Raw genomic sequence first — 15,867 nt, 5'->3', positions numbered from 1 at the left:
TTAGGTTTTTACTTTTTTTTAATTTTGGTCATAAAAATAAATTTATAGTTGTGAAGTTGCTAACATGAGAGTACCAAAATTGCACCTATATTTTCAGTTTTTACCAGCTTTTTTAATGAACTAGACAAAAGTCCATGCTGTGCTTATTTTGAAGACTATCCTTGTTTACAATATACATATACTTACACCAATTCAATTTTGAGTTCAAACATGTAGAGTCATAGCGAAATGGGTTTGGACTGACCTCCAAACAATCGATGATTCTGTAATGAGGTTAGTACCCAAATTCCATGCATCATTAATACATGTTTGATTTCAAATCCTTAAAACTGGAATATATCTGTCCCGTTTTTTCAAGTTCACGTTGAAGCGTTAAATTCGGCCGCCATTAAAAATAATAATCGTACGAGGTTTAACGAGAGTGACGAAACTTGCCAGATGGGTCGTGTAGAAAGAGTTATCGTTCTGAATTCCAAAAACGATGCTTCTACCATAAGTGCCAGCTAAAGCTGGCATATTAAGACAATTAAAAACTCAACAGATATATCTCAGAGAGGAAGTTACAAGTTATAGAAATACTATAAAAAAACTGAGAAGAACGTCATGTTAGTTGATAATACAGTGCGACTTGAAGGAGAGTAATGCGCTCTGTTTCTGTTAGATAAAACAAATTATAGCTTCGACAATTGGCGCCAAAAAAGAAATTTGAAGCGTAATACGTCGGACTTAACATTTTAAATATAAATACTGTTGCAGAGACAAGAAATACATAAATAACACGTCCGTTATATATTTTTGTTTGGTTTTTTTTTCTCCAATCTGATGATTTAAGCCTTTTTGAATTTATTAGTATAGTATGTGCATATGATGTGCTGTTAAACAACTGTCCCAAGTTAAGGGAGGGTTGAGAGCATATAAATACGTTTAAACCCGTCACGTGCTTTATGGTTTGTTTTCATTGTTGAAGGCCTTACGATTTCTTATAAATGTTTACATCCACTTCATTTAAACGTAGGTGGATAGGGGTCTCGATGTCAATCAAACCAATCCTCTTTTTATACTGTACTGTGAAATAACAATATCAATGTCACCATTGGGTCCTCAACACAGCAAGAAAAACTTCCGTAGCTGAAGTCGGAATTTAGCTGATCCCTAAACAATAATCAATCTATGTATATTTATTAAGCTTAAATGCAATCATGCACCATACAATATTAACTAATGACCAATTCGTATTAAAATCTGATACCGGGTACCAGTTTGACTTTACGCTAAGTGTTAGTCTATGTTGTTTTATTTCCTTAAATGCAATAGGTTGATTCCTGTTTTATTTCATATTTTGTTAAAATAGTGTTTTTTGTCAATCCAGAGTGGTGACACTGCACTTCACATTGCTGTAGTTCTCAGATACACAGATATCGTTAAGTTGCTGATTGATGGTGGCATTGATCTCAATATACAAAATCACAATCATATTGAATTATCGGCAATACCAAAACATTCATTTACTGCATCATACGTGATGTCAAACTAGACGCAATTAGCTTTCTAGTGTGTGTGTGGATACTCTTTAGTAAAGTAAGGTTGTAAAATTAGTGAAAAGTGACAAATTAGAATCTTCCATAACAAACATTTTAGAATGCAGAACATTGGAAAAGTTTGTTGACTTAAAAAAAATCCTACGGTTGTGGTCACACTTTATCGAGAAAACACAAGGTTATGTTGTCACAATTCTAGTGATAGAGCTTACAATCAATGACAATTTAAATGTGATGAGATTATATCAAAAACATAAAACATAAACAATATTCAACTGACATGTCCTGAAAATTTAAACCAAATAAAAATTATATGAGCGCACACTGATATAAGTACTCGAAACTACTGAAATTGCACTGTTTTTTGTTATCTAACACAAAATAAGATATGTTTTACATAGAATAACAGAAAACACGATTGCATAGAATGAGCAACACAAATACAGGAACACCTTTTAGTATCAATTTTGTCGATACTATTAAAAATCATTCAAAGAATACATTTTATTTACAAATAGTCAGAGCATTGCACGCTGGGTAGCCATATGGCTATGACGTAGGTTGAATTATACTATTGTATTGAAAACTTTAAAGACTAGGAAAGTTTAGAAATAGACATAGTGACAACTGTAAATGTTTCTTCATCAAACAAAAATATTTGCACATATTTTATTAGATCAGTTTAAATCAATACCGGTAAACAAAGTCTAGAACAATAATAAAAGAAGTAAACATTAACGAAATATTCTCTGTAACATTTACTAACAATAAGACACTACAAACTATAACAAGACCTGCAATGTCTATTTAACATGTTTGAAACTTTTTTGATAACAAATGTAAAACATGTAATGGTTTACTTTTATAAATTGTTATTTGGATGGAGAGTTGTCTCATTGGCACTCACACCACATCTTCCGATATATATGTAAGTACACTATAAAATGCAAAGTATATAAATAGGTCATTCCTACATTTAAGATCATAGAAAGTATTTAATTCCGCATCTGTCTCCAGTCCACCTCTTTCTGTATGACTATATATTAATAATCGGTTACAATTTCTGTCGTTAAATGGCTAGCTTAATAATCGTGTCATAACAATATTTTATAACTGGGTCCCTTCTGTTTACGGGATATAGCTTTGAGCAATGGATTCATTTCCTGCCATCATTTTTGAACAGTGACACAGTTCAGATAGTTGATGTTATGCTCTATTTTTAGAACAAAAGCGCATGCAGTGTTCTATTTAATTTAAGTACTGTTACTTATATATATGTATAAACAAAATATGTCAAAGTGAGCAGTCGTGATGAGGAAATATACATAGTAATAAGTCTAATATAATGGCGTCATTAAAAGTTTCTTGAATTGTTTTGATGCCATTCCTTCCTAATTATGCTGGTCATATGAACATGAGGAAGGCGTCCCATTTAAGCATTATCAAAGCTTTTAAGAAATTATAATATCATTTAGACTATGACATATTGGGTAAAAAAATGTTCTTTTTTACCAGCATGAAGTACATTGTATATACATTTGTAAACTTGCAATTGGTCATATTTCTGACTTGGTATTAAATGATACTGGTTCAAAGATAATTTATTCAAATTTAGAATGACCCATGGTCCAGGAAATGTACAAATAATTACCCAGATTTTTATCTTTGCTTTAACACTATAAGGGAAACAGAGGGGGAAGGACCACGGAAACACTATAGAAAAAAAATGTTAAAAACATAGCACTGAAAATAAAAATGAGGAAAAACAATACATGAGAAACAACATGTCAAATATTATGGAAAAGAACTAAATTTTGATACTCTGAAAACTCAGTGGTTCTGCCGTCTGCAGTCGTTTTATTGGACATAAAGACGTTCCCTTTAACGTCCTCAAGTTGTATGCGATTTCAAAAATAATTATTTACAAATTATAGTAATTTGAAAGTCTTTATTACATTTGTATATGTACATGAACCATCAATATTCAATAGAATTGCACAAATTTTATAAGAAGCACGAGAAATGAATAGTACGACAGGATACATGGACAATAAATAAGGGAAAACACAAGAGACCCACATCAAACCAAACATGAGACATTGACAGAAAAGACGTCAAAACACGAAAACAAGTGAAATAAAAAAGAAAACGTTGCACAAAATTAACCAATTACCTCCTTGTAAAATTCAAAGTTGACAAATACCACCAGCACTAAGCAGAACATTAAATAATATGGACTTCACACTAATTTAAAAGTGAAAATAATTTTCGCTGCAAATTTCTGCAAACTGCAAACATTTATTTGACGTCGATCGTCTTTTAATTGGTTGATCTGCAAAAGAAGGCGGGGTCCAAAAGCCGACAATCTCGTCAAGAAAAACAGGTATTGCAACTGTTTGCCATAATAATCAAAGCACAAACATACAACATTTGTATTTCGATAAATAAATTACATCATATGAATACCCGTTTTTAGTTAACAGACATGTAAGTAATTTGATTTCATACATTTTCATCGATAGACGCAGCCTCCGCCATTAATGAATATATGAATACATTATGAGGTCCTTACGGGTTATCAGCCCCTGAAAAAAATCTTATGTAAATCGCCTTAACATCGCTGCGAACCCGTTTTTAAATTATTATAACATCTGTTTATCAGCAATCAAAGCTGGGCCTGAAAGTTATTGTTAAACTGTATATGCCATAGGTGCCGTGAATCAGATGTAGGTACTGAAACATCGAAAGATCTTTTAGAGTACATGCAATCTAAGACTTGTTCATCTTGTAATAGTATTTAAATATTTGACTTTTCTACACCTTACACAAGTACTCCCCATTCCAAACTAAAAGAACAAATTGAAAGAGTTGGAATTGCATTAAACAAAATAGCGAACGTAGATGCAAGTAACTTATCTTGGGGAGGAATACATCCTACTTTGTAAAGAATCACTCTGATTTTAACAAAAAAATATCTCAAACTGACTGATAATGAATACAACAGTTACAATTATATCGGCCTCATATCTTCTCGATTTACATCTGGAAATTGACAATAAGGATCGGTTGCAAACAAAACATTTACGACAAAATAGATGATTTCAGCTTCCCAATTGTGATCTTTCCATTTCGATGCAGAAGCAATCCAGCAGCGCCTGCATAAGGAGTATATATATCTTAATTACTATTCCCGGGTTTGTTATACCTATATGATATCATTGAAAGATTATTGATAAGGTTGCTACTCACAAGGACACTTTTAAACCAATAGATCTTAATAGAGAAGTTGAAATATTCCCTTAGTAAATTATACAGACGCTATCGCCAGTTGATATCAGATAGGTTCCTTATCCTTAACTCCAAACCACTTCCATTTCGCCACGAATGTGACCTACCGAATAAGACTATTTACCGGGTTTGCAATAAAATGAGCAACACGACGGGTGATACATGGGAGCATGATCTGCTTACCCTTTCGGAGCACCTGCGATCACCCCCAATGTTGGGTAAGGTTCGTGTTGCTTTGTCTTTAGTTTCTAAGTTGTGTCTTGTGTACTACTATTTGTCTGTTTGTCTTTTTATTCTATAGCCATGGCGTTGTCAGTTTATTTTCGATCTATGAATTTGACTGTCCCTCTGGTATCTTTTGCCCCTCTTTCACAAAGAGATAAATGACTTCTCAAATGTTCTACTATAAAGTATTTGATTTTGTTTTTTATTTAATCCCTGTTGACCAATATATCCAATATCAAATCAAATGCAGTACATGTTGTTTTTTTCTGTCGCGAAAACAACTCGAACTATTGCAGCTGCAGGTAAAAAAAGATAGTTACCGGACTATTAAATAAATTCTATTTGTGTTAAAGTGTGATCACATGACTTCCTCTTACAGTTACCCTGTACGAAAGTTTAGAATGAAATATTCAAATTAAAGCATCATAGATAAGTGCTTATACAGGGACATGACTTGTCTTTACTTGATAGATATATATGTTCCAGACCATACGAGTATTTGGACCGTACGCGTACGGTCCGGACCGTATACGTATACTCGTACGGTCCGACCATACGCGTACGGTCGGACCGTATGAGTATACGCGTACGGTCCAGCTGACCATACACGTTTTGTGATCATATGGGTTAAATGTTAACAAACATTTATCAAAATCTTTATTTTTAGTTATACAAATTGTTATTATTACAATTAGATGGATAAAGTGAATAAGCGAACAATTAAAATTAAATATTTGTTTAATTTTATATCCGTGAATCCTATTTTGTTACTCTGGCCCAAGATGACACTTGCTTCCACAAGGAACGTCATATATTTTTTAACATTAACATGTTTTGTTTATGCATGTTCCTTTGCATATGCATTTTTTGTAAAGTTCCTAAATATTCTAAAACAATTGTCCTCCCACATTATGTTGACTTCCGATAACTTCAATTTCAATGAGCATACTGGGCTGTAATTAATGAATTACTGACATGCTAAGTAAGTACAGGAGATTAACAGATTAAATAAGCCTGATTTTTTACAAAAAATTAAAATATTAAGTTTTTATTTCAATAACTATTCAACTTTTTATATTAATTTGAGATATAAGTTATGTTGATCTGTTATGTACATTTGTATCTAATAAACTTGACCAAATTCTTAATATTAGTCAGACCGTACGCGTACGGTCCGACCGTATGCGTATATTGAAAAAGTACGCATACGGTCCAGACCGTACGCGTACGGTCCAAATACTCATACGGTCTGGAACATATACAAACAGTTATCATCAATGTGTAAAAATACCATAATAATTTAATATCACACATGGAGAATATACTCGTTGCAAACAATATATGCAAAAAGTGATTTTAACTAAACCATAGTTATTCACTTTAATATTTGATGTTTTCTACCTTCAAGTATGGAGAAACTGCGTTACATATAGCTGCCGAACGAGATGACCAGGCGATAGCTACTCTTTTGTTAGACAACGATTGTGATCCAAACATAAGAAAGAAGGACGTAAGTACAAGTACAAGTACATTTGTGTTTTCTTAAACATAAGTTTCTGTTATTAATAATTATATATACTAAGTGAAACAGGTAGTGTAACATCTAATTGGATTAATCGGTGTATTCATATATTGTGTTGACATAGTTTGTGATCCATATACATATATAAGCTGCAGATCTACCTAACGATAACAGAACGAATCTCATATATCGTTCTACCATTTAAGATTGTTACAAGTTGCACAATGTATTGGTTGAAATAATAAATTCAACATGATACGACGTTAAATCGGACCTCCTGCTGATAGAGTTATGAAATGCGTTGATGGTGTAATAAACTTTACCAGAGATTTATTCTAGAAATATTGGTATCATTTAGATGGCAACAATCAATTTTGCATAGCCTTTCTGAACTGTATCAATATTTCTGTTTTCTTTTAATAATATTTTTAATTGTTTTTCGTTTTAAAACAGTCAATGCATTAGGGTAAAATACACAATTGAAGATTAATATGAGGAAGGCTCTACCTTAGATGCCAACTATAAACACCAAGCCAATAATTAAAAAAAGTGAAAAATTCTATGTCCCTACATAGTTTTTGTTTACAATTGAAAAAAAAGGCTGATATTTTCTAGTGACACTCTACTATAAATCTGTAATTCAATTTCTGCAAATCAAGTCGCACCTCAATTCAAATATCAAGGAAGTACCTACAAAATAAGCATGCAGATTGTATAAAATTTGAAAGCCTTTGTGAAGTCGGAATCTTTTCAGATGGGTCATTTAGAAAGACTTATCTTTGTTTCTAGCCCCAATTTAATATCTAAAACAAGTGAGATAAATGATGATATTACAACAAACCACCACCACAGGCCGATTAATTGTGGAAGGGTCTGTTGACAATCTTAGGGCCCATTGGTATTGTAGTCTCGTCGGAAATAAACTGCACATTAGATTTTCCAAAATATTAATGTAAAATTATTGCAAATTATTGTATTACACATACAATTTATCTGCATTTACCATGTGTTTACTGCTAAGTTTATAATAAAATATATACACACAAACACAGAGGCTGGTAACCAAATGGAAAGGTAAGGGGAGTCCCTAGTGGTTATCCAAACCCTCCTGTTAAAAACCTGTAAACGGTTGAGATCATCACTCCTTAACCATAAATATTCTTGTATGGGACAATAAAACAAGTCAAATGAAATATAGGGGTAGTCAACCCACCCCATTGTTTGAGAACTTGTAAACGGTTGAGATCCTTACCCTTAAACCGTACATAGTATTCTTGTATGGGATATTGAAACAAATCAAATGAAATGTAGGGGAAATCCACAGGGTAACACCCTACTCCCTTCTGTTTGAGAACTTATAAACGGTTGCGATCCCACTCCTAAACCTTATATATTCTTGTATTGGACAATAAAACAAACCAGATGAAATATATAAATGTACAGTTCCTCTGGGTAAATGCACACCCTACTGTTTGAGACCTTGTTAACAGTTATGTTCCCCAACCCGAAACTAATGTATCCTTGTATTGCACAAAAAAACAAACAAATGAAATATATTGAGAGTCCCTCTGGGTTATAGCACCCCCTCATGTTTAAGAATTTGTAAACAGTTAAGTTCCCCAACACGAAACCAATATATTCTTGTATTGCACAATAAAACAAACAAATAAAAAAGGGGTAGTCCTTATGGTTCACCAAACACCTTCCAGTTTGGAAACTTGTAGACGGTCGAGATCCCCATCCCTAAACCATATACAATATTGTGTGGGATAATAAAACAAATCAAATGAAATATAGAAGTCCACAGGTGTCAGCCCCACCTCTTTTTTTTAAACTGGTAAATAGTCAAGATCAACAACCCAAAACATATATATATATTCTTGTAAGGGACAATAAAACAAATCTAATGAAATAAAAGAGTCCCCTAAGAATCACCCCACCCCACCCTTTTTCTTAGAACTTGTAAACGGTCCAGATCCTCACTCATAAACCGTATTTATTCCTTTTCATCATTTCAAGACGATTTGTATGAAATAAACAGGATTTAATCATAGGCGTCACTTATGCATATTACTCTAATAGACCAAACCAATTTGAACTGGACTTGCCCAATATCAGGCGACCAGGGGAGTTATAATGGGAGCTTTGTTTGGGAGACTTCAAAACAGCCCCTTGTTATAATATTTTTTGTATTAGGTAAACAAAAATAAAAGTTGGGAAAAAACGTTAACCACACAAACTACCAAATGAAGTCTGAGTTTGTTCAATATATAACAATTTAAAGAAGAAAATAAACTGCTTAATCAGTACTTATACAATTTACAAAAAACAAATATGAAAATCAATAAAAAATACAACAGGCCCTTTACATATAATGGGCACACAAATATTTTTAACAGAACTGTCTGTATACTTGATTATTTTGAATCAACAATTCAAGGTTGCAATAGAAATTATCAAAATTTTACATCACAAACATAATAAAGAAGTGATTTTTGTTAAATACTGTTGATAATGTTCTAAGTAAAAACACCAATACTCTGAATACATACATATTCAAAATACTACACAATATACATAGATATAGGAAGATGTGGTGCGAGTGCCAATGAGACATTCCTCTATCCAAATAAACCAATATAGGTCAATGTACGGCCTTCAATACGAAACCTTGGCTCACACCGAACAACAAGCTATAAAGGGCCCCAAAATTACTAGTGTAAAACCATTCAAACGGTAAAAACCAACGGTCTAATCTATATAAAAAAACGTGAAATGAGAAACACGTATACAACCTATTTGAAATACTACACATCTACAATCTCTTTGAAGTAATACACATTTAAAGTCATAATTATGAAGCCTCAAATTAGAAAAAAAAATATGATGCATATGTTTTTTTTTATAACAAAATGGATAGTTATCCTCAACACATTTAACCCTTTCCTCCATAATGATGCCTTTTGACGCAACCCCCTTTACTGCATAATGACGCCTCTTGACGCTTGTGTAGTTCCTCGGTTGAAAATTCTTGCCCAAGGATTTTTTTTGGTATCAGACTTTTTTTCAGAAAAAAATTGTATCTTATATAAAAAGGATATACATTGAAATATCTAACTACATGATGAAATAATGTTTTTGCAATACATTAATGCATCATTTTTTTACAAAAGAAAGGAACTACCCAATTACAAGACACCTTTTAAGAGCAGGACATGATTTTGAAAACGTCACATTTCAAATCATTGAGAAAAATCAAAATTGGGATACACAAGGAAGACAAAAAAGAGAGAGATTTTGGATGCACCAGTTACGAACTCTTGAACCTGATGGACTCAATGAGAGAGACGAAAAAAGATTTAAAAACAAATCAAAATCATAATTATCTTAAAATCATACAAATTAATTTATAGAAATTCATACAAAATAATCGAACATCTATAAATGTGTTAAACTTTTATTCCAACTTCATGTAGTTGTAGCTACAAACATATTTTATGCAACATCAATCAATATGTTACACTTTTCCTCAACTCTTGTATAGATTAAGCTACAAAAATATTTTTTTGTCATGCATCCGATTTCACCTTGAGAGATGCACACACCTGATGAAGCTAACTTGTTTAGCGAAATATTGCGTATTTCTATTTAACATCTAATAGAACTTTTTGATGTATTAATTAGTGTGTTTAAGTTATATTCTTAGACATTTATATAATTTTAATTCAGTAACTGTATCAGTTTATTTTCTCAAACTGATCCACGCTTAAACAGATTGAATGTTGATTGTTGCTATTTTTAGGCATTATATATTATTCACGCAGGCAACACGCATTACACATATTTTTGTGTGTAATCCTTTCATATCTATTTCCTGCTAAGATCATGGAACAAAGAACTTATTTTAACACGAAGTTTAACAAAACAGAAAATACAAGTTGAACATCATGTTTCAAACATTTAATCATATATGTATAACAACAAAATACCAAACGGATTGAATAGTAAATTGACACCACAAACACCGGGTGTAAAGTCCTTCAGATTTATGAAACGTTGGGACGAAACTTTATTGAATTGTTCTTTACGGCTTCTCCAACTTTTACTCTCCTTTTCTATCTATTCATATAAACAAATCAACTCTGGAATAAATGAAATGCTTTCTAAACCATCAATGTCCATTACTAACGGAGACAAGGATTTAATCAAGAAAAGACTATCCGATATTGAAAGAATAGAAAGTCAAAATTACAAAAACAAGCAACAAAAGAAATTTACCAGAGATGGTCTTAAACAGCAATTTTCAAATTTTGATATAAATAATATTTTAAAAGAGAGTGAAATAAAACAACCAAGAAAAAGACGTTTTAAAAAACGGACACACCCTGCGGATAATAATTTAGTTGTTAATCTGTCGTCAACAGAATTAACCTATTCAGAAGAAAATTATTAAGTAGAGGTCTAAACGTCTGTCCTATACCAGCAAACATTAACAACCTACAATTGGAGACAGATGTTGATCAATTTGCAAGACGTCTTCGCCTAAAAGAACACTTTAATAGGCAACACAAAAAAACTTACAAGAAGCCGGAATGAATGATTTGGAATATGAGAGTGATAAAGAGGACAAGTGCATCCCAAGATTTAAAAAGAAAAGCGAGTGGAATCCACAAAGGAGTAAGAACGACAATTTAGAATCCTTTATATCATCTATTAAAACTGAAGTAAAATCATCAGTCAGTGGCAAACGTTTACGGAATCTCTCTGAACAAGAAAGCCAAGCCATTAATAATTTAAAAAGCCGTGATGATATTGTTATTAAACAAGCAGACAAAGGAAGTGCAGTTGTAGTGATCAACAAAACCGACTACATTGAAGAAGGGAATCGTCAGCTGGCAAATACAAAATTTTACAAACATTTAGAAAGTGATCCTACAAAAGAAATAAGTAAACAAATTAATGAGGTCCTTTCAGATATGAATAGCAAAAAACATCACGATGACGACACGTACGACTATCTACGCCCTGATGAAACCTGCACAGCCGGTCGATTTTACTTGCTCCCAAAACTTCATAAAGAAGGAATTCCGGGAAGACCGATAGTATCTGCAAATGGCCATCCAACCGAAAACATATCTGAATTCGTGGATTACCATCTTAGACCACATGTTAGAACAATGCCATCCTACATTCAAGATAAAACAGATTATTTGAAGAAAATGGATTCATTAAATCCCTTACCAAACAACACAATTTTGGTATCGATGGATGTGTCTTCTTTATACACAAATATTCCTAAAAATGAAGGAATAGTCGCTTGTGAACAAGTATGGAACAATCGTAAGGATAAACATCCCCCAACAGACTGTCTGGTTCAGTTGCTGAGACTAGTGCTGGAAAACAACAATTTTGTATTTAACGACCAGCACTACTTGCAGGTTGACGGTACCAGTATGGGAACCAAAATGGCACCTTCTTTTGCCAACATTTTCATGGGGAGTCTCGAAGAACGCATCCTTTCGAATTTACCATACAAACCCTTGTCTTGGCTCCGTTATATTGATGACATCGACATCAAATGGAACGAAACTGCAGAACGTCTGCAAGAATTTCTCGATTTCTGTAACAACTTTCATCAATCGATAAAGTTCACATCTGAAGTTTCAAATAAGAAAATTGCGTTTCTCGACACCACCATAACTTTAGAAAACGGAGTCATGACAACAGACCTTCACATCAAAAAACCTGATAAACACCAATTTCTCTCTCCGAAGAGTTGCCACCCGAAACACTGCTCCCGGCGCATTCCGTACAGCCAAGCCATCAGGTTAAAACGGATTTGTTCATCGGAATCAAAATTTAACCATCGTTTGGGGCAACTCAGACAGCAACGTAAATCAAGAGGTTATAAGAACAAAAATATTTCAGAAGCTTTCGGTAAAGCAAAAGAAAAAGACCGAACAAACCTACTTGAATACAAAAAAAAAGACGGCCCAGACAAATACAATCCCGTTTGTTGTTAGCTTTCATCCTGACCTGACAAATCTTTCATCAATTGTCCACAAACACTGGCGTCTTATTGAAAATGATCCTTCCTTAAAAGAGATTTTTCCATCACCTCCCGTTATGGCTTACCGCAGACCCAAAAACCTCAAAGATATTCTAGTAACATCCAAAGTATCTAAACAGGAGATATCAACAATCGGAGGTTATACACCATGCGGAAGGGGCAATTTTAAGTGCTGCAGAGTCGCCACTATCGAAACCCAATTCGTCAGCACAGTCACAAAGAAAAAATACAACATATTCATAACATCAAATTGCAAAACGCAAAATTGCATTTATGTTCTAACGTGTGGAACTTGCAAAATACAATATGTTGGTGAAACAGAAACAACATTTAACATCCGACTAAATAACCATCGGTCATTTTATACAAAAGAAAGGAACTGCCCAATTACAAGACACCTTTTAAGAGCAGGACATGATTTTGAAAACGTCACATTTCAAATCATTGAGAAAAATCAAAATTGGGATACACAAGGAAGACAAAAAAGAGAGAGATTTTGGATGCACCAGTTACAAACTCTTGAACCTGATGGACTATTTTTTCAATTTTTTTAAGTTATATTCTTAGACATTTATATATATATATATATATATATAGGTTAATCGACCCATAACTTATGTCTAATCTTCTCAATATAGCAAAATACAATAAAATCAACTTCTCCAATAGAAAAGGACAAACTATTTGAATTTTCATAACTTAAATGTAACATTTCTTTAAATGTTCTGCACATCAGACTGTTTTTAACATTTTTAAAAATTTTCAAATTTTCATCCATGTTTACACATGGGTGCATATCAATCAATATTTCTTTATCTCTCAAATTACAGTAAAAAACGATTCCTATGGATGGATGATGTAATAAATCAGTATTTAATCCTAAATGTTGGAGAGCACTTTTTATAGTACATTGTTGTATCTTCATTCACTAAAACATCAGAACTAATATAAATGGAATGTAAAATGTAGTCCAATTCATTTTCGATAAAAACCAAAATTATACACGTTGTTAAATTTATCTTTAAAAAAGGCACTGTCACCATATTCATTAAATTTGAATTGTCATTATTAAAGGGAATATCATATTTGTAAGTGAATGTTGCATTAGCTGCAATGAACTCTTTAAAATGAGAAACAATTTCAGTTACTGGTGCAGGTAATTCATTTAATGATAGTTCTGTCTTAACAACAGTGATGCCACTTAAAACGGTGAGGAATAATGGTGTTAAATGAGTCATCATCTCTGAATACTATACAATTCACACAATACAAATAGTTTATTTACATCTCAACATTAATATTACATAATACAGGAATACATACATTACTATAATATATTAGTGTCATTCTAAAAAGAATTATGAGAGACGGGATTAAAATATATATACAAATACAAATACAAATATTTTATTGGCACAAATTCAATCACAATTAAAAACTAATTGTTCAGAGAACAATTGAAGGCCTTTCCACCAGTTTATATCTATTTTGATATTAAAATATAAAAAATCAGTCTAAAATGTCAGTTCATATGGCTTTATGATGTATAGATATGAATTTAAAGCAAAGGTCAAAATCTAGAACGTCAAATTAACCTATGACCTTGACCTCAATTTAAAGGTCACAAACTAAGGTTTTCAAATTTAAAAGACCCTAGTCTCTAATATGTATGGTTAATAAGTGATATCACTTTAAACATAATCTAAGATATGATAGGGGCTAAAACTCCCATTCATTGTTTACGCACCCTTTCAACTAAAATTATTTAGTTACCACATGTCGCAACTAACAATTTATACAAAATAATTTGTCGATATCTTATAAGGTTAATGAAAATGATAGAAAATAAGACAAATTCAAAAATTAGAATATGACCTTGACCTTTGACCTTGACCTAATTTTCATTTTTTTAGACCAAGGACCTCAGATCAAAAGATCCTAGGTCTCTATCACTTATGGTGTTCCAGTTAAAAATACATTTCAAAATTTCAAATACAAAAAGGGAAATAACTCTCATATGAAGCGTTCATATTGCTTCGGTCGATATTGGACAAATCATGCAAAGGATATAACGAGCAATTTTATAAAATAAATTTGTCGTAATCCTTTACGGTTGCGAAGGAGTTGTGATCACAAGGAAAACAGTGTTTGGGGAGATAACTCCTACACAGAAAAGTATTCGGTTACGCAGGGTAAATTTCAAAAGCGCAAACAAATGTTCGATATCATATACCAAATATCTAAGCGACATATTGCGAAACAAATTTTTATCGCAAGAACACAATTTGGCGGAAGAAAAAAAAATAATCAGAAGAAAAATAATAGGTCTTTCCACAGAAAAGTGGAAAGACGTACTAATTGGCAACGGCTCATACAACTAGTATACAACTAGTAATAATGCAGCAATTAAACAATACTACATAAAATATTAATAGGCATATTTCGAACAATGAAATAAGCAGTTATAAATATATCAATATATATAGGTTAATTTAGAACAGGCTACTGACATAAGTGTATTGTATGTTATATTGAAAATTAATAATAATAAATATCACTGTACAGCTAGATTAATAAATTTCCTAAAAATATTTATATTTACAGTTTAGACACAATTTTTAACAATATAAAAAACGACATCTTCTATCTAAAATAAATTTGCAGATTTTGGCACTATAAATAATAATACTATCACATCTAAAATAATTTTAAAAAGTTCATCTCAAATCGTCTAGTCTCTAGGCGGGTTGTCGCAACACTACAATGAAACTGAGTCTATGCTCTTCTATACTACAGGACCTTTAAAATATAATATTTCTAAATGATTAAATATAAATTGTAATTCCATTAAAAAAAATCAAAGTAATCGTGTAATTATGGTAATGATGTTTAATAATGGTAATGGCTACTAATTATTTTACTTAAGTCAATTCAGTGCAGGTAAATGTTGTTGTAATTAAGTTGTTTTCAATATTTTAACTTCAACAGCACGGTTAATTTTAAATAGAAACAATTGTCAGTATAGAATCAATATTATGTTAAATTTTTAGTTGCCCCAAAACAAAACTGTCAACATGTATTCATTTTCTCTCTGCGTTGAAGACCGATTTGTTGCGTTCAGCTTTTATCTGCTCTTTTGTCCAGTGTGTGTCTCTTTGACATATTCCCCATTTCCATTCTAAATTGTATAACAAAAAGTACACACCAATTGAAATATACATATA

General features: G+C 32.2%; 1 protein-coding gene across 1 annotated transcript in view; it reads left to right on the top strand.

Moving 5' to 3' along the window:
• LOC139503366 (uncharacterized) overlaps nt 1–15,867 on the top strand; it is an 81,800-nt gene that overhangs the window by 33,659 nt on the left and 32,274 nt on the right. The window contains exon 9 of the mRNA XM_071293137.1: nt 6,460–6,561. Coding sequence (XP_071149238.1) covers nt 6,460–6,561 — 102 coding nt within the window. The remainder of the gene's footprint in view (nt 1–6,459; nt 6,562–15,867) is intronic.

This window comes from Mytilus edulis, chromosome 14 (assembly GCF_963676685.1).
Source record: "Mytilus edulis chromosome 14, xbMytEdul2.2, whole genome shotgun sequence".
Taxonomy (NCBI): Eukaryota; Metazoa; Mollusca; class Bivalvia; order Mytilida; family Mytilidae; genus Mytilus; species Mytilus edulis.
Note: the sequence above shows the minus strand (reverse complement) of the source record. Positions and strands in the feature narration are given on the sequence as shown.